The sequence below is a fragment of the Podarcis muralis genome, chromosome 6, assembly GCF_964188315.1.
Source record: "Podarcis muralis chromosome 6, rPodMur119.hap1.1, whole genome shotgun sequence".
NCBI lineage: Eukaryota > Metazoa > Chordata > Lepidosauria > Squamata > Lacertidae > Podarcis > Podarcis muralis.
Genome location: NC_135660.1, coordinates 63,896,166 through 63,922,744, shown reverse-complemented (window position 1 = coordinate 63,922,744; position 26,579 = coordinate 63,896,166). Strand labels below are relative to the sequence as shown.

Here is a 26,579-nt window from a genome sequence, read left to right as displayed (position 1 = left end):
ACTCTCAAACTTTGGGATTGTTGAAATATATAGAACAAAAGCATAATCAGTTTGAGATGTGTGACTCAAACTGGGTCTACTAGACCCCCAAATTTTAAGCAACATGGAACAAAGTCACTTCTGGGGCCCTGCTAGGATTAGGGGCCCTGGAGCTTAAGCTTCATTAATTTCATAGTATATATCTGCCCCTGGCCACAGCCTTAGATTCCAACAGAAATCAGGCATAGCCTTGTCTTCCAGCTGCCCAGCCTGCCAGCTTCTCACCTTTGTCTTTCTAACTACCAGCAAGTTGAAGGAGGCAGTGGCCCAACACTTCCTTTGTTACCTTAATGGCCCATGATTGGAGGGCCATAACCTCACCAGGATGCTAATCCCTGCTTGATCTAGGAATTGGAAAGGGGCTCATGAATAAAGCCTACCCCCTCCACAATTCATAACAACATCATTGTGGGTTTTTCAGCCTCCAAACTATGCAGGCTTTTAAGCAGGCAATCCACCATATTTGAAACAACCACCATTGACCATCATTTGATTACTTGGAACTATGGTAAAGGTAAAGGAGCCCTGGATGGTTAAGTCCAGTCAAAGGCGACTATGGGATTGTGGCGCTCATCTCGCTTTCAGGCTGAGGGAACCAGCTTTTGTCTACAGACAGCTTTCCAGGTCATGTGGCCAACATGACTAAACCACTTCTGGCACAACGGAACACTGTGGCAGAAGCCAGAGCGCACAAAATGCCATTTACCTTCCCACCACAGCGGTACCTGTTTATCTTTTTGCAGTGGTGTTCCTTTGAACTGCTAGGTTGGCAGGAGCTGGGACAGAGCAATGCGAACTCACTCCGTCACAGGGATTCAAACTGCCGACCTTCTGATCGGCAAGCCCAAGAGGCTCAGTGGTTTAGACCACAGTGCCACCTGTGTCCCACTTGGAACTATATGTGGAGATCATACGTGGTACAAAGAGTTCTGGGAGAGTACACTATTGGCGATCCCAAACAGAGGCAAGTGTGTCTTTCACTTTGTTGCTTTGGCACTGAAGCCACTAGCCAATAATCAAATTTGAGGGCTTTATTGATTCTTGTGAGGATCAGTGACATTGTGCCTCAGAAGCATTGAGGGCAACCATCCACAGCACATTTTGCAAAAGATCTTTCCATGAACTGAAAAAAAAGTCACCCAAGCATCCTTGAAAGAGAATTGGCATTAAGCCTCGCCACCTGCTGAAGTGAGGGTGCTGGTTGCTAGCTTACAGACATTTGCAGATGCATCTGAGGTCTCAGCGACTCCAAAACCTGGAGTAATGAAATTATAGCTATAATGCAAAATCAGACAAAAACAACCCAGTTTTGCTGGATCACAGGGAAGCTTCTAACTGTGGAAGAAGCATTTAGATGTGTGAAGGAGTTTTGTAAACCTAGACATACAGTACTATTGACTCCAGATATCGTTTGTGGTAATATTAACAGAAGTAGGTGATTTGTCTATTATGAATACACAAAATATTGCTTTTCCCATCCTCTACTCTCCTTTCTCACATGAAATGAATAGAACAGGTTCTGGGCACAACACCTGTATCAAACAACCATTTTGTGTGGTTACTTTGCCCCCTATCATTGTATGAGAAGATGTCTTGATTTTCCTAGGCATTCCAATGGGGGTAGAATGTAAGATATAAGAGTAAAAATGTACGTGTAAAAACAAAATTTCATTAAATTAATGGAGGGGAGCTGTTGCAGTTACTGCAATTATTATTATTATTATTATTATTATTATTATTATTATTATTATTATCATTATCTTTTTTTAGATCTTATTATTATTTATCTGGAAATTGTTCAAATTTGGTTGTGTACTTTTTGATGTTTTGTTTATTGTTTGTTACTACTTTGGGTTATGTTTGCAGTTTTGGGTTATGTTTGCCTTGAGCATGGTTTGAACTATGGAAAGCATACAAATTAAATGATGTATGAGACTACCTGGATTTCAGTGCAACTGCCCACAGCCCTGACTCTGACAGAAGAAAGGACAAGTTCTGCAGGATAAATATATTCGCAAGAATATTTCATCGGCACTGCTATTTGTATGACATGCATGATCTTTCCTCAGATGATTCACCATCTTTTTTTCTTCTTTTTTTTTCTCTTAAAAAGTATGGACCTCAAGTGTTAGGTAGGAGGGAATCAAGGTAAATTTTGGAGTTATGTAAATTAGTAATCCTCAGCGTGGGAGAAAGTAGATGGCATGCTGTTTGCTGCCCTTTATCAACAGCAAAGGCTCTGAAAAACATCCATCTACCTCCTGACTGCAAAACATTGATTCTAGCAGAAACCTGGAAACTTTTACCACATTCCCGAGTATGGTCCTCAGAGACTGCCTTTTCCCACTGCTGCAGTGTCACAGTGAAGGATGAGGAACCGAACAATAACATAGCCAGACTTACCTTCCCATATGGCTCCAAATAGGACTCATAAAGGTCTTTTCTAGATTGCCTAGTTTCCCAAGCTACAAAATTAGTCCTCCTTGAAAGGTAAATGAAATTAAGCTATGAATTGACACAAACAAGGAACAAGCACTGTCCATCTTAAGTATTCATTGGGGGTGTGTCCCCCCCCTTTTCCCTTTACTGATGTCAGAATCTCTAGTCAGAAGTAAGTCCAATAAAACTCAGTAGGGTTTATTCCCAGGTAAGTGGGGTCTGTATGCATTCTTTTGCGCTACAGATTACCACTAGGAGGCTTTAATTTAGTGCTAGATTGGAAACAACCATAAGTGCTTTGGTATTAGAGACTAAGAGCACAATAATAGCCTGCTGGTTCAAGCCGTTGGCCCATCTTGTCCAGCATCCTGTTCTCACAGATGCTTGTTGGGAACCAGCAAGCAAGGTTTAAGCTCAGGGTCCCTCTCCCCTCCTGTGGTTTCCAGCGACTGGCATTCAGAAGCAGTGCTGCTTCCAGCTGTGGAGGCAGAGCATAGTCATTATGGCTAGTAGAGATAGTTAAAGCTATGGTTTTCCCAGTAGTGATGTATGGAAGTGAGAGCTGGACCATAAAGAAGGCTGGTTGCTGAAGAATTGATGCTTTTGAATTAGGGTGCTGGAGAAGACTCTTGAGAGTCCCATGGACTGCAAGAAGATCAAACGCATCCATTCTTAAGGAAATCAGCCCTGAGTGCTCACTGGAAGGACAGATCGTGAAGCTGAGGCTCCAATACTTTGGCCACCTCATGAGAAGAGAAGACTCCCTGGAAAAGACCCTGATGTTGGGAAAGATCACAAGGAGAAGGGGACGACAGAGGATGAGATGGCTGGACAGTGTTCTTGAAGCTACCAGCATGAGTTTGACCAAACTGCGGGAGGCAGTGGAAGACAGGAGTGCCTGGCGTGCTCTGGTCCATGGGGTCACGAAGAGTCAGACACGACTAAATGACTAAACAACAACAACAGAGATGGAGAGCAGAGACTGGGGGAAGAAATGGCCACGTGCCCGTGGTTATTCAAGTAAGAGATTCATTCCATGGCTGAACCAGGATTTGAACCAGGATACCCCCAGCCAACAGTGGACCAGCCTGGCTCTGACATACTCACAACACAAACACTTTCTTGAGATGACATCATTGATGGAAAGGTATCCTGTGAGCCAGCTATGAGGATGCCGTGCTGGAGAAGAAATAATCGCTTGTGCATAGAGTTTGAAGCATGCTGTGCTTCCGGAGGGAGGCAGTTTTCTGCCCTGAAAATCACTCTCAATCACAATCAAGCATGTGTTCCACGGAAACAAGTTGTCTGCTCTTCCCAAAGGCAAAGATACCATCTGGTTTGTTTGTGTGTTGTTGGTTTTTTTTGTTTTGTTGGTTTTTTTGCTGAAACAACACAGAGACATAGAAACCTGTTGCCATCTTTTCTTTCCCTTTGAGCTATATAGATAAGAGAACATGGCGAGGTCGCAAGGAAGGATTAACAAGATGCCACTGAACTGAACTGGAACCGAAATAGGACATCTCACGTAAGGCAACATCAGTAAAGAGTACCTGGAGATGTCCAGCAGCAAGACAGTACCAAGTTTGAAAAAACCGAGGCAGTTGGCTGTTTTCTAGCGGCATCTGGCCTGCACCAAGAGACTAGAGACTGAAGAACGATGTTAATTCTTGTGCCATATGTTGATCAACTGATACCTGTGACACTTGCATTAAACTGTCATCGGTAAAACCAGCAGATTTGTGTGTTTGTTGCCATAAAATTGTTCCATGTGTCTGCAAGGTATGGACGTTATCCCTGTGGATTCCGCTGTGCAGTGGAAAGGTGATTTTCAAATGTTATCTCAGGAAGACTTAGCGTAGAAATGATTTCACTGTTTTGTACACAGTGGCGGAGCGCAGGCAGGGGCGTGGCGCCCAGCGTGGGAGGGGCAACAGCCGCGATGGCACCCTGCTGGGATCGTGCTGCCAGGGGCAGTGGGCTCCCCCCACATGCCTCTTCCTCTGCCAGTGTTTGTGCATAAACTCACGTATAACACATATGTTATTTCTGACTTCATATCTATACTAGATCAGCTCTCTGGATTCCTTGCTGCTGGGGGCGTTGTGCACAGCCACGAAACACATGCAGCTAACGGGTGAGGGGGCAGGGAGGAGTAAAACTGGCAAGAAGAATCCCAGTGAAGGTGGTTTCAGAATTATCCCTCTAATTTCCTTGTCTTTTCTTAATGCTCCTAGAAGGATTTCCAGCGCTGTAATGAATAACAGCGGCAACAGGGGGCATCCCTTTCTAACCCCTCTCTCAATATCAAATCCCTCTGTAATTTCATTAACTTCATTTTTTGCTTTTTATAGATAGCTTTAATTCCATTCATTATTCTGTTTCCTATTCTCAAACTTTCAAATGTCTCCGTCAGGAAACTCCACGAGATACAATCAAACGCCTTTTCAGCATCTACCAATAGCATTACTATTTTTTTACTCGGGTTCATTTCAGCATATTCCAATAGGTTGATAATTATCCTAGTGTTATCTTTTATATGTCTTTCCGGTAGGAAACCGGCCTGGTCTTTCCTTATAATTCTTTTTTAAATGATTTTCATCCTATTTCCTAAGACCCCAGTAAAATTTTTATAGTCTATATTCAACATGATGAGGCCTCAATCCCAACTGGAAGGGATCCAAATGGTCCGCTTCTTCCAGGTGTGCCTGGAGTTGTTCAGCAACCACTCGCTCAATCACCTTGCCCAAGAATGGAAGATTTGAGACTGGGCGATAGTTGGCCATATTGACCAGGTCTAGAATTGTTTTTTTAAGAAGCGGTTTAATGACTGCCTCATTCAGCAGGTCTCAGAAGAATATTTTCCTGTCAATGTCTATTCCAGTACTGGCCACACGGGGTCACTGTGTTGCTTCTTGGCTCTTTCTCTCCTCGATGCCTCTCTTCCTTTACAATCTTAGTCTGCTTTTTGGCGTCTTTTCCAGTTCCCACTCTGTCCCTTCCGCCTATGGCAGTTCCTCTGTATCTGCTATGACTATTTTAGCAAACTCTTCAGCATACCTTTTGGGTGGTTTACCCTTTGTGGCCCTTTCAGAACTGCGTATTATACACAAGTCTTCCGTGCTGGGCAGGCCGTAGGCCTGGGCAGGCCGGGTCGTCCTCTTATATACCTGCTGGGATTGACAAGGCATCTGACCCTCACCTGAATCTCTTGGGGGAAATAATTAGCATCACACGTCATGTGCATGGAAGTTGCCGAACCAATTAACCAACTAGAAGGATTACTGTTACTAGCACCAGTTTTCCTATAACTTGATATTGCTGGATAGTTTTGATGAACTGCAAAAGCATTTTTAGTTTGCTTTCTATTGCCATCTTGGAACTTTTCTTTATTAGTGCCACTTTGTTTTGTTCGATTCCTTGCAAATGAAGGAAAACAACTTTTCTGCTTGTATATGTTGATAATATAATTTTGGTTACTGAGGACAAACAAGATTATACAAAAACAAGATTGGGTGCAGGCCTGGCCAGGACATAGGCATCCTGACTGTGACAAAGGTGACCTGTGTGTTTGTTTGTTTGCTTGCTTGCTTGATTAACAGCTGTTGGGAACTTCAAGGTCCCTCCTCTCCTTTCTTATGGTCTTTGTACTGGACCTGGAGACTCCAATAGGGAGCATTCCATGTCAAGAAGGAGGGCAAGTGGGCACTCTATCAAATGACAGGACAAGAGTTACACAGAGCAGGGCCTTTTCACTGGTGGTGCCCATTGTATGCCTTGCTCTTCCCAGACCTGCTCTCTTTTGGCCTGTATTTTGGAGCTTTATAATTTAGGAAGACTTTGGAAGAACTGGTGGACAAGTCTTACAGTCGCTGACGTATGAGCGGATTTTATTTGCTGCTATTCTGTGCTTCTGGTGCACCAAGGTATACACCAGTGTAATAGAGTTGGCCAGGGTGCCAGAAGGGATACAATTTATGAGTTTTCTCCATTATCTGCACAGCAGGGGGTGTTAAGTCAACAGTGCAAAGGCTGAGCTGAAGCATTCCCTGCTGGTTACCTGCTTTCAGCAATAGGGGTCGCTGTTTGGTAGTACCCAACTGGTTAGCTGTCAGATTCTAGAGCTCCCTATTGGTGGCTCTTAGGTAATTCACAAAACACAGATTCAATTCATAAAACACAGTGTTCATTCATAAACCAGTAACATAAATTTCCATTGCTACATATTGGGTGTATGTTTCAGCAGTTGAACGTACAGGTTTATGGCCATGCTGTAGTGTAGTGCTTATGCGACTGTGAATAAAAGGTGGCTGGGCTCATCATCCCGGGGTTTTTTTGGGGGGGGAGGTGACAAAACTGATTTCCAATAAGTGCCCCCCCTTTATTTCCAAAACAAGTCCTTGACTCTGTACTCTGAATAGTGCCACCAGGGACCTAGAAGGTGCAGGGCTTGTCAGTCCAACCCCTGCACAGTCTCATCAGGGCTGACCTTAAGGCAATTGAAGCAATTGAGCCAAATTGGGCCCGTGTGCCGTTCCTAAGGGGCCTCCCGCACCAGGGCAATCTAGATGGATTTTATTTTTATCCAAGATTTTGCAGACTTTATATCCAGACTTTGGCTGTGAACTGGGGGGGGGGGTGGGGTTCAAGTTGTGCCCACTGCTTCAAATTGGGCACATGAGTCTCATAGTTGCTGGGCCTGAGTTGCCCTGCCTTTGCATGAAGTCTTGGGCTTGCAATTTTGGGAGAGGGGAGACTGCGGCACTGGGGAGAGGGCAGGCTGGTGAGGCCCCCTAGACTTAAGAGGCCCGAGTTGCCCTGCCCTCGCATGAAGTCTTGGGTTTGCAATTTTGGGAGAGGGGAGACTGCCTGCTGGGGAGTGGGAGGGGTGGCAAGGCCCCCTAGATTTAGAGGCCCTAGGCTTCAGCCTACTTAGCCTATACATAAATCTGGCACTGCAGCCAATAAAGCCCACTGTCTCATAGCCTAACTCAACAAAATAGTTGTTGTGGGGATAAAATGGGAAGAGAGAGCTCCTTGAAGGAAAGGTGGGATATAACATAAATGTAGGAATATAGATTATGAAACCTTCAATGAATTCCAGGGGTGTGCTTGAATTACAGGAGAGCCAGAGGGACCCTGGATACTGTACCAGTTGCAATGCTGCCTTAACTACTTTTAAAAGTGCAGGGGGGGGCGGGCAGTATGATATTGCTTTAACAGGAAAGGATGGAGTCTGTGAATGTCATTAAAGGCTGCCCTTTCCCTCTATAATTCAAGCACTGACTCCAGGGCTAGGTAAGAATCCAGAAAGCTGCCTCCCTCCAGGTCAGGCTATTCGTCCATCTAGCTTAGCATCATCTCCCAGTTTGACCAGCTCTTCAGGCTTCCAGCAGCAACCTGTGTTTATATGCAAGCTATACAACCTACAGCTTTGGGTTGTAGAGCATCTCAGAGTCGTGGGTTCAAGCCCCACGTTGGGCAAAAGATTCCTGCATTGTAGGGGGTTGGAATGGGCGGCCCTTGCAACCCCCAGACCCTCCTAGTTTCCAGAGACGTCCTTGATTTACAGAAGCCATCCCTGTTTCTGATTTGATCCTGGAATGTCCCACTTTTCCTTAGGATGTCCCTATTTTCATTGGGGAAATGTTGGAGGGTATGGAGTTACCCGACCCCCAAGCCGTCTGAAGGCAATCCTGTACAGTACTGTATATGGAATGGGTTTTTTTTATAAAAAAAAATGTTTAATCTTTTATGATGCTTTTATGTGTGTTGGAAGCTGTCCACAGAAGCTGGAGCAACCCAGTAAGATGTGTGGGGTATAAATAGTAAAGGGGCGTCCCTATTTTCATCAGAGAAATGTTGGAGGGTATGTACCCCTTCCAACCCTGCTATGATTTTAAGCTTGGGCCGTCCCACATCCCCGCCCGCTGTAAGACGGGGGCGGAGGAGAAAGAAAGGGGGCGGAAAGACTACAACTCCCAGCATGCAGCGGGGCGCCAGGGCATTAGAAGCTGCGCTTCCCCACCACGTGGCTTCAACATGGCTGAGTTTGTGGACCTGAATATTCCCCATTTGGCGGAGAAGGCGTCGCTGCAGAAACTGGTGGAGGCGGCAGCGCACCGTGAGTGGGCAGCGGGCAAAGATCGGGCGGGGGAGGGAATGGCTGGCTCTGCACCCCCAGCTTGGCTCTGCATGCCCCCCTCGCGGGTTTGGGACGCCTGCCTTGCCCCTTGTGTCGATGCTCCATCTGCGCTTTTGGAAAGGATAAAGCGCGGGGTTGTGCGCGCGCGTGCCTTTGCTGCATTCTTAAATTGGGAGTAATTTTTTTTTTAAGCTACGTACAGAGTTTTTAATTGGGAGTTCAAATCTTTATTCCCGTCCTCCCACCCCCATGAGCAAGGACTTAGGCGCGCCTCTGCTCCCTCTCAGCCCGCGCGCTCAGGCTCCGATCCCCGGGGGCGCGGGGGTGATCATTTTGTTCCTCGAGACGAGACGGTTCGTAAGGATCGCTGGCGACACGTTGTTGGGCAGGACCTGCCTCGGGTTGCCCAGGATTTCAGGGTCGTCCCTAAATGGTCGGATTGGGGAAGAGCAGAGGAGGCGCAGCACAGTCCCCAACGCCGACTTTCTATTTAAGAAGCCGAAGGAAGGCTTACTTTGATGGTACCTGAGAACTTCTGGCACACTGAGATAGACCTGGTGTTAGCCCCTCAAAATCAGTACAAGGATGATTTTTTTGGTAGCAAGGTTTCCTAGACAAGGATAGAAGGGTACAAATAAAACCACTGCAGCCGGAGAGCTTTTTGTCTGTAGGATGTGTTTTAAGAAACTGCTCCCTTCTCCCTCCCAGACCTAAGCTGAAATATGGAACGGGTAGTTAGAGGAGATAATGTTTTTTGGGCCTCTTTTACTGGGTTACTGGCATATCCTGACATGCAACAAAGCTATGCTTGTTTTCATTGTATCAAATGTGAGGAATTCTGTTTATTCATTAGAAGTATTTATACCCTAGTTTCCAGCCAAAAAAAAAAGTATCAGACTTTCTTATAAACAAATAAAACTGCCTAACATATTCCCTGGTCTTGGACTTAGAATCTGAAAAAGACATAACACAAAAAGGAAAGGATGGAGAGGTGAGAGGAAAGCAAGCAAACAAACTCATACAATCCTGAATAGCAATTGCTGGGGGAAATGAGTGTAGTGTTATTGTTTTTACATACCGCTTGTGGGTTTCCCACAGGTATCTGAGTGCCCATTGGGAGAACAGAAAGCTGGGCTAGATAGGCCTTTGCTCTTTTTCAAAGACACTTTTTCTTCAGTTATTGCCCCCTGGCTCCTAGCATTTGGTCCTCTGAGTTGTGCATCTCTGAACATGACGACTCAATTCTATCAATTGTTTTATTTTATTTTATTATTATTATTATTATTATTATTATTATTATTATTATTATTATTAAAAATTGCCTGTGCTTTGCTTTTTAGTTGGCTATTCAACTGTTGCAATCAATTACGTCGTTGACTATGATGAAAAGAAGAAGGTAGGACTTATTATTTTAAAACACTATTGGGGCTTGTGCAGGTGCGGCAAAGCAGACCGTTTTAGAAACTTTGCTGAACTGAGAGATGACTGCAAAAGAAGTAGTGGGAGGGTTGTATGCTAGCAGCTATCATGCTGCTAATTACATACTATACAGGTGTGCCTTTCTTCCCTCTGTTGTATATGTACTGAACATGCAAAAGATGAACAAGGGCACTGAACTCACTCCAGAGGCCCATGCTCACAGGGGTGTAGGTGTGTTAGGGGTCTTTTTCACATGCTCATTTTGCAGCTCTACCCAAATGCAGGACACAGGTGGCACTGTGGTCTAAACCACTGAGCCTCTTGGGCTTGCTGACCGGAAGGTTGGTGGTTCGAATCCCCGCGACAGGGTGAGCTCCCTTTGCTCTGTCCCAGCTCCTGTCAACCTATCAGTTTGAAAGCATGCCAGTGCAAGTAGATAAATAGGTACCGCTGCGGCGGGAAGGTAAACAGCATTCCCATGTGCTCTGGCACTCGTCATGGTCCTCCGTGCACCAGAAGCGGTTTAGTCATGCTGGCCGCATAACCCGGAAAGCTGTCTGTGGACAAACGCCAGCTCCTTCGGCCTGAAAGCGAGATGAGTGTTGCAACCCCATAGTCACCTTTGACTGGACTTAACCGTCCAGGGGTCCTTTACCTTTACCATTTTACCTCTGCCCAAATGGAGGACGTCTTACCACCCCCCGTGTAAAAAAGGTATTGTGGTTGTAGTAGGACACCCAGATTAATGGTAATTCAACTGACACATCGGGAAATAGGCTCAGCAGTGTGAGGAGTTTCGATAAATTCTCCACCCTCCCACTCTTGTTCATGGAATCATTTTTTTGGTTGATGGGCATGCTTACCTGGAGGTAAGCCCCACTGAACTCGGTTTGGGTCGCCACACAAAAAAAGGCTGTGGCGTAGCCATAATGGCTGCTATAAGCCACTGGTCATTAAGTGTCCATGGCAGTGACTTTCAAACATAAACACTCCCGTATTGCGTGATTTCTAGCTGTGCTTCAGATTGGGTGGGAGATAAAAGTGTGCTTTGCATATGAGGAGGCTGGTGCTAAGTCTTTAAGAAAACTCTGAAATTCCATCTTGGCTGAAGTTGAACGTGCACCAGAAAACATAAATGAGCATGATCAGGACATTTGGGCCATTACTGCATTTCACTCTCGTCATCTTTCACATGAGCATGGATTTCCACACTCATTAACTTTGGGAGGATTATGCCCAACCAGTGGGATGTGTATAGTAAGAAAAAGGATTCGTAGAGTTGGAAGGGACCACGAGGGTCGTTTAGTGCAGGATTTCCTTTTTGCCCAACATAGGGCTCAACTGACTGAGCTACTCCAGCCAGTCTGAGTGCTTCAGTGGGTCTGATCATAAATGTGTCTGTATAAGCCCTGATTTTCTTACATGTTTATATGCTGTTAGAGTTTCCTAGTTAGAAGCAAAAAAGCTGACTTGAAGCTGCAATCCTATACGCTCTTACTGGGATCAAATGCTATTAAACCCATTTGGACTCAGAAGCATATAGGAATGCACTTTAAATGTAAGTCTTCACAACAAAGCCTTGTGCAACATATGTTTGTCAGGAGCTCTGGAATTTGGCCCTCCCGATACTTTTCCAGTCCAGCAAGCACAGATCCCATTCATCTTAGTTTGGTTGCTACTTTACATCATTGTGTTTTTTTAAAAAAAATAGCTTCCTAGCTTTTGCTTACATGCTTCATTTAAAACAACTAAGCATGTTTGTGTCTTGTTTGTTTCCAGGAAATTGTCAAGCCATTGTCTCCCAAAGAATTGTTTACAGCCCTGCCTCTCGTACAGGTATGTCCAGATGTGTTTTACTAGCTATAATTTGTTCTCAAGGACATGTTTAGAGTATCTATTGAAGGCAGTGATGTGGGTTTTCTGGATAACTTTTTTCTGTGGGGAATTTTTCTGGAAAAGGAGAGTCATTTGCATCAAAACATTTCCTATGTTCCTTATTTGACTTACATACTTCATTTGAGATTTATTGTTGCTATTACTTAAAACGTGGAAATAGTAGTAGTAGCAGCTGTACATTTTAGTACTGACTATGCAAAGAATCCTGGGAACTGTAGTTTATTAAGGGTGCTGAGAGGTGTTAGGAGACAGAGCTGCATCTGATGGGAGGGTGTTCCACAGGGTGGGCGCCACTACCGAAAAGGCCCTCTGCCTGGTTCTCTGTAATTGACTTCTCGCAGTGAGGGAACCTCCAGAAGGCCCTTGGCGCTGCATCTCAGTGTCCAGGTAGAATGATGAGGGTGGAGACGCTCCTTCAGGTATACTGGGCCAAGGCCATTTGGGGCTTTAAAGTCAACACCAACACTTTGAATTGTGCTCAGAAATGTACTGGGAGCCAATGTAGGTCTTTCAAGACCGGTGTTACGTGGACTCGGCGGCCGCTCACAGTCACCAATCTAGCTGCCGCATTCTGGATTAGTTGTGGTTTCTGGGTCACCTTCAAAGGTAGCCCCACATAGAGTACATTGCAACAAGGAAGCAGGGGGGTAATTAGCAGAAATGTTCAACTGTCTCACTTTCCATTGATAGATTGCAATTTAAGGGTAATTCTGAGTGAAGTTGTTAGAAGTGGGCTTGTAAGCAAGGAGCTGCTTAACTGCAGCAGTTATAAGCGTCTTTAGTGAAAACTAACTGAGTCTTCTCCACCAGGTGCAGAGTCCTTGAGTCCTCGGTGTAAGGGCTTATTACTTGACTATGAACAGCACAGTTATAGCCCTTTTGTCTGACTAAAAATAGACCTTGGTTGCCAACACTCCTGACGAATTAAAGAAAGGGCAAAGATACAAGATTTGTGTGGGCACCAATTCTGAACACAGCATCATTCTTCATTTTTGTATTAATGATGAGTAGGAGGCATGTTGCCAAGGTTTCTGTTTCACTCCTTTTCCTCACGGCTGCTTCTCTTCTTCTTTGCAGGGGAAATCCAAGCCAATTAAGATTTTATCGAGGCTAACACTTGTTGTTTCTGATCCATCGCACTGCAATATTCTAGTAAGCTTATGATGCAGTTCACAACCTTTTCTATTTCACAGAAAGAAGAAGAGTGGCTTAGAATCTGTTGTGCTTTATAGTGATAGACTACAACTTTGCTGTAGGGGACGTGGGTGGCGCTGTGGGTTAAACCACAGAGCCTAGGACTTGCCGATCAGGTCGGCAGTTCGAATCCCCGCGACGGGGTGAGCTCCCGTTGCTCTGTACCTGCTCCTGCCAACCTAGCAATTCAAAATCACATCAAAGTGCAAGTAGATAAATAGGTACCACTCCAGCGGGAAGGTAAACGGCGTTTCCGTGCGCTGCTCTGGTTCGCCAGAAGCGGTTTAGTCATACTGGCCACATGACCTGGAAGCTGTACGCCAGCTCCCTCTGCCAATAAAGCGAGATGAGCGCCGCAACCCCCGAGTCGGTTACGACTGGACCTAATGGTCAGGGGTCCTTTACCTTTACCTTACAACTTTGCTGACCTCTGGAACTCTCTTCCACGAGAAATTTGAATGACCCCCAATGTCTAAATTTGTAGTTTTTTAAAAGTCTAGTCAAATTTGCAGACAGTGAAGAAAATCCATAGTTCTTGAGTAATAAATGCTCTAGAATTGTCAGAAACTTAAGAATGGTTGGCAAGGCGTGGAACATCACCACCACCTTCATAAACGTCTACCAAAGTTACTAGTTCAAAATATAATTTTACTAATTTGCCTGCCAGCACATCTTTTAGTTGTTTATGGAAGAAATGTCACACTGGCAATCTGGGGGGGGGGGGGGACAGCAATAAAAACTTCTGTATTTGGCCATTTGAAGACACTAACTTCCCTCAGGAAAATGGTTGCCTACAAGTCAACCTTGTGCTGAAGAAGCAGCTTCAGCTTTTTGTAGCTGAAATCAGGCAGGGCATCTCCCTCCCAGGCCAGATGAAAAAAGGCCTACATCTAGCCAATGTTGGATGGATCAACCGGCAATCTGGCTTCATGAGCAGCGGAAAAACTGGCCTCGCTTGCGCACCATGGTAAACCAAATTTACCAGGACTGTGCAAATTTGCCCACTCAGGCGTTCAAGCCTGCTTTGCTTGCCTCCAGTTCTGTTAGCGCAGCGCAGGAGCCAAGTCAAGGTTTGGCTTAGTGTACCATCCGAACCTGGTATCATGGTTAAAGTGTCTCTTCCTCAACCACGATCTATAGCCAAGGTTTGTAGTCTTAGCAGTGAGCTCTTCTCTGGGAGCCAACATGCTTGAAAACAGCATTTTCCCCTATGGAGAGAAAGTAGTTTGTATTCTAAACTCTTCCCCCAGCGCTTTGAATGCAAATTGCTTTGTCAGGAGAGAGGAAAACGCTCCATTTGTCAACAGGGCATCCCCCCCCCCCTTTAAAAAGTGCATTGGGTTTAAAGTGCTGGAGGAGACGCGTTGGCTACAAGCAGCTTCTTCCAGTCCCTTCAGTTACAGTTCTCTGCTGAGATGGGCTATGGCCAGGCTTAAAGCACCAGCTTAAATGGCTAGTCTGAAAAATGGTTTTTTTAATGTTACACTTTTTCTTTTTTCTGCCCTAGAGATCGACATCTACCAACATAAAATTTTACGACATCTTTGCTGTGTTTCCTAAGAGTGGAAAACTCTTTCATGTAAGTTTTAAAAATTGCTTCTCCCCCCACCGCCCCCCAAGCATTTTAATTGTGAAGGAAGTTGCAAAAACTCAGAAGCCGCTAATGGCACTGCTAATGCCTAATCTCACTCTTTATATTTCTTCTTGTGGTGTAGTTGCTGCTGTGGATCACAGGTCTGCCAATGGGCAGCTCAGTGATTGATGCCCAAGAGCAGGGGTCAGCAAACCTTTCCAGCAGGCGGCCAGTCCACTGTCCCTCAGACCTTGCGGGGGGGAGCCAGAATATATTTTGGAAAAAAATAATGAATGAATTCCTATGCCCTACAAATAACCCAGAGATGCATTTTAAATAAAAGCACACATTCTACTCATGTAAAAACACACTGATTCCCGGACCGTCTGGCCGATTTAGAAGGCGATTGGGTCGGATCCGGCCCCTGGGTAGTTTGCCTACCCATGCCCAAGAGTGACTCTCCCCAAGGCACTTGCAGATTATGGACTCACTCTGTGTTTTCGCTAAGACGGGCCCTCCGAAAGCTGCTCGCCTGTCAGCCATCTGACATCACAGTGATGTCAGATGACCCAAAGAGACATTTTTCCTTGGTGGCCACAGCTCAAGCTGCATCTGATGAGGAAGACTGGAGGAAGACTTCCTGGACTGGACATAACAAAAAACTGTAGCCGGACATGTGCTTCCTTCATATTGGCTTAGTAAGCCAAGATACTGTTGTCCAAACACATTTGTGAGGGGCTTTGAAGTGTTCAAAGTGCTATATCGGGCTGGGAAGTCTTGGGCCTACAGGCCACATTTGGCCCTTCAGACCTTGTATCCAGACCTCGTATCCAACGGCCTTCTCTCTAGGCTACCCCCCTTCACTTCTCTGCCCTCCTCAAGGGCCTTGAAATGTGAGAATGACTCTTGTTTGCTCTCCTGCATGAGAATCTCTGATGTAGCCTGTTCTACAGAGGTTGGAGTCATGTCCATTGTCCCAGCCTTTTGTCTTTCCCACTGCAAGAAGGTTTATACCCACAAAGGGAATGCATCCCGCAGGGTTACATGCATGCTACTACTGCTTCTTGTAGTGATTGACAAGCAGGGATCTAATGGAGATTTCTGTTCTTTCTGATGTGAGGAGAGATTTCACTGAACGCTGCTTCTTGGGTGAATGCCAAGGCAAGAGAAAAAATACTGCTATTATTTATCTAGCAACAATATGGGGTTTTTTAACTGTAAACGTACAGCAGTTGCACACTGGGACAGGAACTAGTTGGGTTTTCAAGTGGTATATTTGGTATGGAGAGTAGTCCTGTACCCAGCAGATGGCAGTGTTGCCTCTTGTTAAAGGAAGGAAATAATTTTTTCCAGAATAATAGGCCACATTTCAGCATTCTTCCCACCTTGCCCTCACCCCTACCCCAAGGTTTTCTTTTCTCTGCATACTTAGTATTTTAAATCCCTACAAGTCATGGAAAAATCGAGAGTTTGTACAAAAGCCAGTGGTTAAGTTTTCTTTTCTAACATCAGCGTTCTGGACGAATGTTGGCCAGCTTTGCTGTTGCTGCAGTTTGAAGAACTCCCTTTCTTGTGGGTTTTGTGTCCCTGGCTGATGCAGATTCTGTTTAAGATTCCTTTTGATGGTGTGAATAATTATGTTGCCACGGTTTCAAGAACGGAATCAGCTGAGTTTTCTTTCTGGTGTCAAGGAAATTGCTAGCTGTCGAGCTTCAACACTGCCCTAGACACTCTCTGAGGGTCCTTGGACAAACTACATCCTCTGTCCTAGCCTCTCTTTTGCAATGCTGTCCTGCCTTACAGGGTTATTGTAAGGATCACTGTATGTGACACTCAAGAGGGGAAAGCCCATAGATATACTACGTTTTGATATTATATGAAGGGAGTGTATGTGCCTTCCAAATTCCAGAGAACATAACCTTTTTTAGCTGGATTCCTCCTTTGCATTCCTTCGTCTCAGTTAGACTACCTTCCGCAAAGTTTTGGGACTCGTGAGGAATGTGTGATGGGGGGGGGTGGTAAACGGATATTCCTAAGGGCTGCAGCTCAGTGAGGTGTTCAAAGAGAACCTCCCTCATCTTTTGGCTCAGAAATATTCCTTCCTTCCTCTCAGCAGTTAGAGGTACTGATAGTTTGCTCCAGGGTTTTACATACCATCATTAAACGTATGAGATCTCTGCTCTCTGAATGCTGCTCTGATTAACCCCTTTCCGCCCTGACCTCAACATGCAATGCTGGAAGAATACACTAGGTCCATTGCGGGGATGAAGAACCTGTGGTCTCCAAGGTGCTGTTGGGCTTCACTTAGTTTATATACCACTTCACACGTCAACAGAAATCTCTAAGCAGCTTGTATATCTCCACAAAATGGTGCCGATATAAGAAATACAGTTCGGATTCTGCATTCTGTACCTCACAGCAGTTCCACATTTTAAGTAACGTAATTAAACAACAATAAATGTTTTTAGACAATGTACATTTGTAAAGAGAACTTAAGAGCCACAAAAGCAGATCCTGTGGAAAACATCAAAATGCAGCATAATTATAGTATAATATCTTGGAAATCTCGTACGTCTTATAAAAAGAAACACATAATCATACCGTCTCCAAAATCACATACACATTCACAGTACACAAAACTATAATGTAAACATAACAGCCCCCACATACACTTGATTCAACCATCGGGCTCTCTGTACGCCCACCCAATCTACTCAGTTCTCGCTTCAATGAAACCCTTAAATTTTCAACTAAGAATAATCAACATACGGAATAGAAGCAATCCAGTAAAACCACTTATTTCCATCCTATGAAGATGGGAGCTGACAATTTTAGCTAGGACTGATGGGAGCTACCATTCAACCATGCCTAGAAGGCCACAGCTTTCCCCATCCCTGGTCTGGAGTAGAGTCCTTGGGTGCTAACTCTTTCCTTGACACTTGGGCAACAATTGCTTTCCTGTCAGCCATTCTGCTGCAGGGCACAATACTAGAACTTGTAGGGAAACTATGCAAGTATGTCAGTGCCTGCCTTTTTTTTTTTAAAAAAAAAGTAACCCTCTGCTTTCAAATTTGCAATACAGGTGGCCTGCACAACCTTAGACGTAGATATTGTGTGCATCAACGTAACAGAAAAGCTGCCGTTCTACATTAAGAGACCCTCTGTGAATGTGGTAAGGTGGCCTGCAAATGTCATGCGCAGTCCTGACATTCCTCTTCTTTCTCCTTATGTTTTTCTGCTTGTCCGTTAACAGTTTTGTCCTCTGTGGAGAAGCAGGTCAGGTATCATGTTAGAAACACAGATCTATAAGCCCAGGCACCCAATGGATTCTTAAATCAGGGTTACAGTTGCCAAAACGGAATGCCTAGTTGCACATTTGGGGGCCAGGCAGCTCAAAATTTGTATTTTTCAATAAGACATTTTTGGTTCCTGAAATTCATTCTGATTGGGCAGGTAAAATATAACGGATAGAAATCTACAGTAATTAAGCAGTATATAAATAGCATTAATTAATTAACAAGGTGGGCATGAGCTTTTGTGGCACTGCTTGGACTTTTATACACCCTGCCAAAATCGAAATTCTCCTGTTAAAAAAAAAAACAGAAGAAGCAATACCAGATCTGCAGAGGTGTGGAATTGCCAAACACTTTACAGTTTGGAAATCCCAAGTGCGTTTTTTATGTTATGTGTATCAGAGGAGGAGGAGGAGGGACTTTTGCTTTTGTAGAGAGCCATTAACTTTGTCCCACTGGGTGCCTCTGCTTTTTGGAGGAGATGAGACAGCGGGGAAAACACATCAATAATATACAATAGCTGTGAGACGTTGACTGTGTCACACTCCCTTCAGCTTCTGTTTGTTTTTCTTTCATGTGAAGGCAATAGATCGAGGCATCTACTTTGAACTTATTTATGTGCCTGCCATCAAAGACTCCACAATGAGGAGATACACGGTTTCAAATGCGCTCAGCCTGATGCAGATCTGCCGAGGGAAGGTGAGGCTCAAAATGAGCAGGTTTGCCCCACTTCTTTTTCGTCAGAACTTCCCCCCCCCCCCTTCCAGTTAATGTTGTTTTGAATTAAGAATCGGCAGCTTGAACTGTTCCCCTTTTCCTTCTGTTGGTCTTCGATTACCGCAGCAAAAGATCATTGTTTGAGAGCTCGGTGTGACTGATACGTTTCTGACTTTGGAAACTTTCTCGGGAAAGCTGTGGAACTCCTGAAGGAGGGCAGACTATTAACATCAGATTGCCTGTTGAAGGAAGGGGAGAGGGGAAATGTCTGGGTCACTGCCCCTTAACAAGAGTGTCTTCTCAGCAGAATTTGGGCCATCCTAAAACAGGAGCCTTGAAATGCTGTTTGGGGCTTGGGGGGGGGGGAAGGCTTCAGGAAGAGGATGCTTTTTATTAGCCTCTGTGAAACCTTCCCCCTCTGTCAGAACAGAACCTCAGCACTTCATGGCTATTTTTTGGCGTGGGGGAGGTTGTGGAGAGTAAGAGAAAGAAAAGAGGTCCTCCATCGCTCTCTTTCCTACCTATTTAAAACAGGAAAGTGTTTGGGGTTGTTGTTGTTGTTTTAACCGCATGGTGCATACATAGCCTGCTGCCGTCCTAAGAGTAATCCACAACTTTGGGAGATTATAAGATTTGAGTAGGGGACCTTAGGCCCTTCAGATGCTGCTGAACTATAACTCCCATCAGCCCCTGCAAACATGGCCGGTGACCAAGGATGATGGGGATTGTAGTTCAACAATATCTGGGGGACCCAGTGTTCCCCACCCCTTCTCAAGTAGACCAACCCCTCCCCCTTTTCTTCTGTTTCAGCTAAGATGCTAAATATTGCATAGGCCCTGAAAGCCACAGAGAAGGGGTCCTGTGCTTCTTACTTTTATTGGCAGACCAATATTTGTCTGCATGCCTGTGGGGTCAGCGAAGTTCTGTCTTGTGTGGGTGGGGGCCCATTTCATCCCCAGCTGATGGGCCCCAGACTACCACCCCCCCTACCCATGACAAGCAAAAGCAGAATGGGTGCTTGTCTTGTTCATCATTTTGTTCTTGCCGGTCGTGGATGTTGTGGTTTTGAATTAGGATGAGTCAGGTTTGCATGAAATAATGTAACCTATCCCAGTTTTTTTCTGAGAATATATTCTCCAAAGTCTATGCCATGTTTTTTATTATTTATAGCCCACTGTTCCCTCCTGGAGCTCTGAAGCAGCATACAGTCATACCTCGGCTCCCAAACGCCTTGGGAGTTAAGCGTTCCAGCTCCCCAACGATTGAAAACCGGAAGTGAGTGTTCTGGTTTTCAAACGTTCTTTTGGAAGCCGAATGTCTGACAGGGCTTCCACTGCTTCCGATTGGCTGCAGGAGCTTCCTGAAGCCAATCAGAAGCCGCAATTTGGTTTCCGAACATTTCGGAAGTCGAACGGACTTCCGGAACAGGTACGGCTGTATATGGGTTTTGCCCCACCCACCCCAACACATAGGCATGTACATACACGCACTATTTTATCCTTACGACAACCCTGTGAGGTAGTTTAGGCTAGGCGAAAGTCACAGCCCCAAAGTCACCCAGTGAACTTCATGACTAAGGAGGGCTTTGAATCCTGGTCTATTAACTGCTACTTCACCTCTCAAATCTCTGCAGCACATTGACTTGTAACCGCTCGGTCCAAGCACCTTAAGAGAATCCTGATTCAGGTGCACTATAGCAGTGTCTTGGTTTGATTAATCACCAATATTGAATTATTTCCTTGTCTTGCCCTTTCCCCTGTGCCCACAGGACTTGTCCCCACCCCCCGGTGTTCTTCATTAGTTTGTGAGGAAGGTGCATATGGCATGTTTGCTTCCCAGTGAGATCTGCACATTGAATTGTGCACTGCAATGCACAAGGCTGCTCATGGGGGGGGGGTGTATATATAATGTGCCGTTTTGTGTCCACATGGTGGTTCTGCATTGGGGAAAGCCTTTTGAAGAAGAAAGAGAATGCCTTCAGAAACTTCCACTAATTAGTTTTTTGTGTTGCCTTATTTCCTAGAATATAATTTTATCCAGTGCAGCAGAAAAGGTAAGTGAGTGTGTGTGAGTGTGAGTGAGTATGAGTGTGTAGTCCTGCAGTGACTAATGGTTGCTTCACATTCGTGCTTCATTGGAGGACTTGGGTTGCCTACAGAAAATCCTGGGTTTAATCCATGGCATCTTCCATTAGAACTGGGGTTGCTTTCTAAAATCCTGGAGAGCTGCTTCCAAGTCATTGAAAACAATACTGAGCTAAATGTGCCAAGGATTTGACTCTGGTAGCTTCCTGGGTTCCTTTTGAATGATCATCCCTTTGTATTTATCTTTTGCTAACCAAGCAGCATTTGCACACACATGTCTTCCCACACACTCCATTTCGTTTGGGGAAACTCACATAACCTTTACCTAAAATTTGGTATTTCTTTGGTTTTTTTCTAGCAACTCCTAGGCACGGCTAATCCCTGGTCATTGACCAGGCAGACTCAGACCAATGGGGTTGGGAGTTCAGCATCATTTGGGGGCCCAAGGGCGAAGAACACTGCCCTAGCGTATGTTGTTGTTGTTTAGTCGTGTCTGACTCTTCGTGACCCCATGGACCAGAGCAAGCCAGGCACTCCTGTCTTCTACTGTCTCCCGCAGTTTGGTCAAACTCATGCTGGTAGCTTCGAGAACACTATTGAACCATCTCATCCTCTGTCGTCCCCTTCTCCTTGTGCCCTCCATCTTTCCCAACATCAGGGTCTTTTCCAGGGAGTCTTTTCTTCCTGTGAGGTGGCCAAAGTATTGGAGCCTCAGCTTCACGATCTGTCCTTCCAGTGAGCACTCAGGGCTGATTTCCTTCAGAATAGAGAGGTTTGATCTTCTTGCAGTCCATGGGACTCTCAAAAGTCTCCTCCAGCACCATAATTCAAAAGCATCAATTCTTCGGCGATCAGCGTTCTTTATGGTCCAGCTTTCGCTTCCATACATCCATACATTCCATACACTTCCCTAGCGTATACAATTGTTTATTTGTCACATGCATAATGGCTTTCTCTTCCATTGCAGCCTCTACAACTACGAGGTCCGTACGATGTGGCGAACCTGTATCCTTTTCAAGTGTGTTTGTTAGGACCTTCAGAACTTCGCTGCCTGAGATACAGCCATTAGCCTCTCCTTGGAAGGGTAAAACTGTCAGCAGCAGAATGCTCATAAATGATCATGCTTTTTGTGAGAGGAGTGAAAGGTCAGTTTGTTTGGAGAGGAAATAATACAAGAGAGCCCAGAGACAAGGAAGGGCTGTGTAGCGATGGCAGGAGACAAGGTGTGAGGCTGAAGCAGTGCTAGGAGGGTAAGAAAGTAGCTGAAAGAAATGGAGGAGGAAGACAAAGCAGTGATTTGAAAAGGAGGGTGTCCGCAAAGGGTGGTGTAGAGGGAGCACAAAGCTGAGAAAGCGATGGACTAGGGAGGGAAGGGGGAAATCATCTCCTGGGGTTTTTCTTGCACGGTGAGCCAAATGGGTCCTGGCTGACAGTGGACCTTCAGGATTCAGCAAGGACAGATTGATAGTTTGGGGTTGGGAGTAGCATTCAACATTTTCTCTTTTAAAAGCCTTTTTCCCCCCCAAACAATACAATCCATACACAGATATAACAAAGTGGAAAACAGAAGAGCCAACCCATAATATTACTAGAATAATGGGCAAGGGTTGCCAATTAAGATAAGGCATTCTAAGAAAGTTTAGAACATCCCCACTCCAGTGCCTCAAGATTCCTTTTTGTTGTTGGGCAGCCAATAAATAGAACAGTCTCCCAATGCCTTTGTGTGCAATAGCCTGTAAATGCTGCAGATATATATTCTTCTACACTCGGTGGTCGTATACTAGCTTACTGTAGTCATACGGAACGTTAAGAGACTGGAACCACGGGTATCTAGTGCTGGTGTTTCGGTTCTGATGTTTGGTTGTTGCATCAAAAATACTAAATGAACAGAAAGATCCCAACCTGCCTAGATATCCTTGAAAATGAATCTGTATTTAAACACCTGTGACCAGAGAAGCAGCAAAGTGGTTCAGATCATTGTTTGGAATATAGTGCCACAACCACCCCAAGTTAAAATATTGGTGTGGCCAACCTGTGGCCCTCTAGAATGATGATGCTGGCTGGGAGCTGGAGACAAATAGCAATGGATGGTGGAAGTTGTGGTCTTGACAACATCAGGAGGGCTGCAAATTCCCCACCCCTTTAATTTGACAAACACTTTTGTCAGACAGGCTATTCTGATTTCCGTCCTCACAATATCTGGGGAGCTGAGAGTGATTTGAACATGCTGAACTTTGACAACTTCAGTACTCTGTCCTGTGTGCCACAGTAGCTTTTGTAGGTTGGTAGAGGAGCTGTGCTTAGCTATGCCTCAAGCATGTTTTGCCCTCTTTGTGCTTGAATATCCTTAACGAAAGTGGAAAGAGGGTGGCTGTTTGGCTTGTCTGAAAGCAATGCCAAGGCAGCAGTTTCTACGAATGGCCGAGCAGTCCTGCTTCATGGAGGTAAGCTGGAACAGTAACTGGGATAACGAACGTATTTGCAAGAATGTCCAAAGTTAATAAATCTGAAGAAGTGTGCATGCACACCGAAGCTCATACCAAGAAGAAACTTAGTTGCTCTCTAAGGTGCTACTGGACATTGTATGTTTAAGTATTTCTACTGCGTCACAGCAGCACGGCTACCTACCTAAATCTAAGCAATGTTTTCATAATGTCTATTTAAAAAGTGCAATGTGGGCTTATTAAATATTATATTATATATTAAAATCACAGGGGGGAAATAGTATACCTGCGCTAATGTAAAACTAGCTTTATTTATTTATAGTATTTCTACCCGCTCGTCAATGAATGTGTTCAGTCCCAAAGCAGGGAACAGAAGTCATAGGAAAAGTCATGGGGGGGGGGGGCAAGATACATAAATTGCAAAATCGTATAAACAGGTCCAAGAAACAATTTGACAATCTACCATAAGGTAAACAAGCAAAACTACAGCATCAAAATGATTTCCAATTTAACCAAACACCTAGGTAAAAGTAAATAAAACATTCAAGCTGATTGAAACAGAATAAACAACCGGTGGTTTGAGCAGCAGCTCCCACCCGATTTTCCCACTTAATGCAGCCCAACCGTTCCTTCTCTGTCCATCACACAAAGTGGGCCGCACTCTGTGCCAACAGATTCTCACTCTGTGGCTTTTGAGTAGCTTAACATCTTTCCCCCACATCCTCCACCCATCCAGGCCCTCACCCTGAGTGGTATAAATGGCGACAGAGCACCTTTTCTGGTTTTGTTGCAGTTCGGCATTTAAAACGCCGTGTTCCCTAGAGTAGGATTGCTTGGCACGATGCACTCAGAAGTTGTTGGAGCACGGCTCCCCTCATCTGTGACGTTTGGGAAGTTTTAGAGTCCCAATGACAGCTGGAGGGCCACAGGTTCCTGGCCTAGACTACCGTCCTGGATGAGCAGGGGATGTGTCAGCACTGCCTTCATTTAAATGATTCCAAATAAGTGCTTTGACTTTATAGGTCTGCGGAGCTCGGGAGTGTGCAGAATGTTTTGTCCTGACCTAGTTTCTAGAGCATCTTGCAAGAGCCAGTTGAGTTGCCCTGTTCACCTGCCCAATTAATGATGCAAAGGCTGCCTATCTTGCCTAGTATGGGTCTGTTCATGTGCCACATTTCATCTGCTCAACGTCCATCTGGTCCCTTTTTTGATAGCAAAACGCTGCCATGATAGTGATGGTGGATCAGCTCCCTTAGTTGTACAGGAGTGGTCTCCTTGGTTGCAATCGCTATAGCACAGTGGTGTGGAGCCCTTGCCTTGTTCACTTTTGCAAGCCAGCAGCTTGTGATTCGGGGATCCTTTCTAAATGTCTCCCTCCGTTTTGATTTCAGAAGCCCGGAAGACTGCCTCTGGCGTAGTGTACACCAAGAAAAAAACTCGAACCACGGAGGAAGATGAGACTACTCCAGTCAGTAAAAAAGCCAAGACGGCTTTGTGACAAGAAGGCTCTTTTCAGGGGAGCCATCAACCCCCCAAACCTCTAAAATACCCCAGTTGCGTGGCTTGATAAGAATAGGGTGCTTTACGATTTGACAATTCAGTGTGGGTAAGCCTCAGTGGAGCGACTTGACTGTGGACACCAGGGCAGAAGATAATGTTCCATGGCTTCCCATTGGAATAGGAATGGGAGATTACGGACACTCTCTTTTATGATGAAGCCTTTTGTACTGAAGACTTGCTTTATTTTTTACCAACCCTTTTGTTTGGTAAGTTTCTAGGACTCGAATCTCCCCAGATGCGTAATCACCTGATCACTATCAAATCAGTTCGTGCACTGCACACACAAATGATTGCAGAGTTTTCCTGGCACCTGACCACCGAATTAAAGTCACAGGTTGCAACTGTGAATTCCAAACTGCGGAGCTGTGAGCGTATACTATTGTTTGTGCCCAGGGAAAGAAGTTGCAGACTCTGCAGTGGGAGCTGAAGTTATACGTTTGCTAACCATACCTTGTGTGTGTCTATAGTAGGGAGACCTGACCATCTGGAACATTTTGGGCAACGTGTATTAGGGTGCCGTACAACTAGAGTGGTTTCCATTGCTGTTGCTTCTACGTTTTTAGCTGTTTGTGGAACGGCAACAAACCTGCTTCACCACTGGTAAATTTCAATGTTTTTCTTTAGCATGGTCTGCCATTTTCCTATCCACACCAGTGGATGGACCGCAGCTAAGTGTAGTATCCATTGCCTGATGTATTTGTTCCCCCCTCAAAACTATTTGAACATGCACAATGGTTGTTTCACATCCTGAGCAAGGGGCCATTTTGTTTGTTTGTTTATTCCCCACCCCAGCCATTCTGAGTGGCTCCCAACAGAATATTAAAACCACTATAAAAGATCAAACATTAAAAACTTCCCTAAACAGGGCTGGTTTCAGGTGTCTTCTAAAAATCAGATAGTTGTTTATTTCCTTAACATCTGATAGGAGGGCGTTCCACAGGGCAGGCGCCACCACTGAGAAGGCCGTCTGCCATTGACTAACAAGATTGTTGCCTATGCATGTAAGACACAGCTTACTTTCTGCCCAGCTGAAACTTCAACAGCCATCTTCACCTTGACGGGAACAAGAGAATTAAGACTTGGCTGGTGCTTTCTGTCTCATTACCTTGGAATGTCTATTCTTCCACGTGATGCCCTTTTATCTTCAGTTTCCTAAGGCACGGCTGTAATTGGCTTTCTCCCCAAAGGTGTGTGTGTGAGGGGGAAGAGAAGTTCTAAGAGCTTTTCTTTTTATTGCGTTAAATTAAAGGTTTGAATTAAAAGGAGCTGCTCGTTATGACACTAGCGTAACTGTGCTCTGGAACACAGGTTGCTGTCCAAAGGAGACAGAGTGGGGGAGGGTGGGCAGAGGCGATTTCATGCAGAGAAGGGATGATTAGCAGAAAAGTGCCGCTTTTCTTCCGACTAGGATCCAAGGCCAGAAGCAAGCCTTCCCAGGAGGAAATCAAGTGAGGGTAGGTCAGGCTTCCTCAACCTTGGTCCTCCAGATGTTTTGAGACTACAATTCCCATCATCCTTGACCACTGGTCCTGCTAGCTAGGGATCATGGGAGTTGTAGGCCGAAAACATCTGGAGGGCCGAGGTTGAGGAAGCCTGGGATAGGTGATTTTGGAAGGGAGTGCTCAGCCCTGTTCCTTCTGCTTCTCCACTTTAAATTGCCCCTAATTCTCCTCTCAGCACCAATGTATGCTCTCTCCGAAATTTGTATATTCTAGCACATGGGTTGGGCTTCCCTTGCATCTAATTAGATCCCCAATAGCAAAGAGTTTGAAAGGGTTT

General features: G+C 45.1%; 1 protein-coding gene across 1 annotated transcript; it reads left to right on the top strand.

Moving 5' to 3' along the window:
- Window positions 1-8,446: 8,446 nt before the first annotated feature.
- RPP30 (ribonuclease P/MRP subunit p30) lies at window positions 8,447-25,666 on the top strand. Its single transcript, XM_028729733.2, has 11 exons — window positions 8,447-8,599; window positions 9,961-10,016; window positions 11,819-11,875; window positions 13,013-13,087; window positions 14,637-14,708; window positions 17,785-17,874; window positions 18,578-18,694; window positions 20,736-20,765; window positions 21,764-21,801; window positions 23,161-23,240; window positions 24,632-25,666. The coding sequence occupies exons 1-11, from the start codon at window positions 8,518-8,520 to the stop codon at window positions 24,736-24,738; spliced, it is 804 nt and encodes a 267-aa protein (XP_028585566.2). The 5' UTR covers window positions 8,447-8,517; the 3' UTR covers window positions 24,739-25,666.
- The last annotated feature ends 913 nt before the right edge of the window (window positions 25,667-26,579 follow it).

Bases quoted from the DNA above. Each gene is read 5' to 3' on its own strand.
- RPP30 (XM_028729733.2), top strand. From the start codon at position 8,518: ATGGCTGAGTTTGTGGACCTGAATATTCCCCATTTGGCGGAGAAGGCG. The intron at 8,600-9,960 runs GTGAGTGGGCAG...TTTGCTTTTTAG, and splicing joins GGTGGAGGCGGCAGCGCACC to TTGGCTATTCAACTGTTGCA. The intron at 13,088-14,636 runs GTAAGCTTATGA...TTTCTGCCCTAG, and splicing joins CATCGCACTGCAATATTCTA to AGATCGACATCTACCAACAT.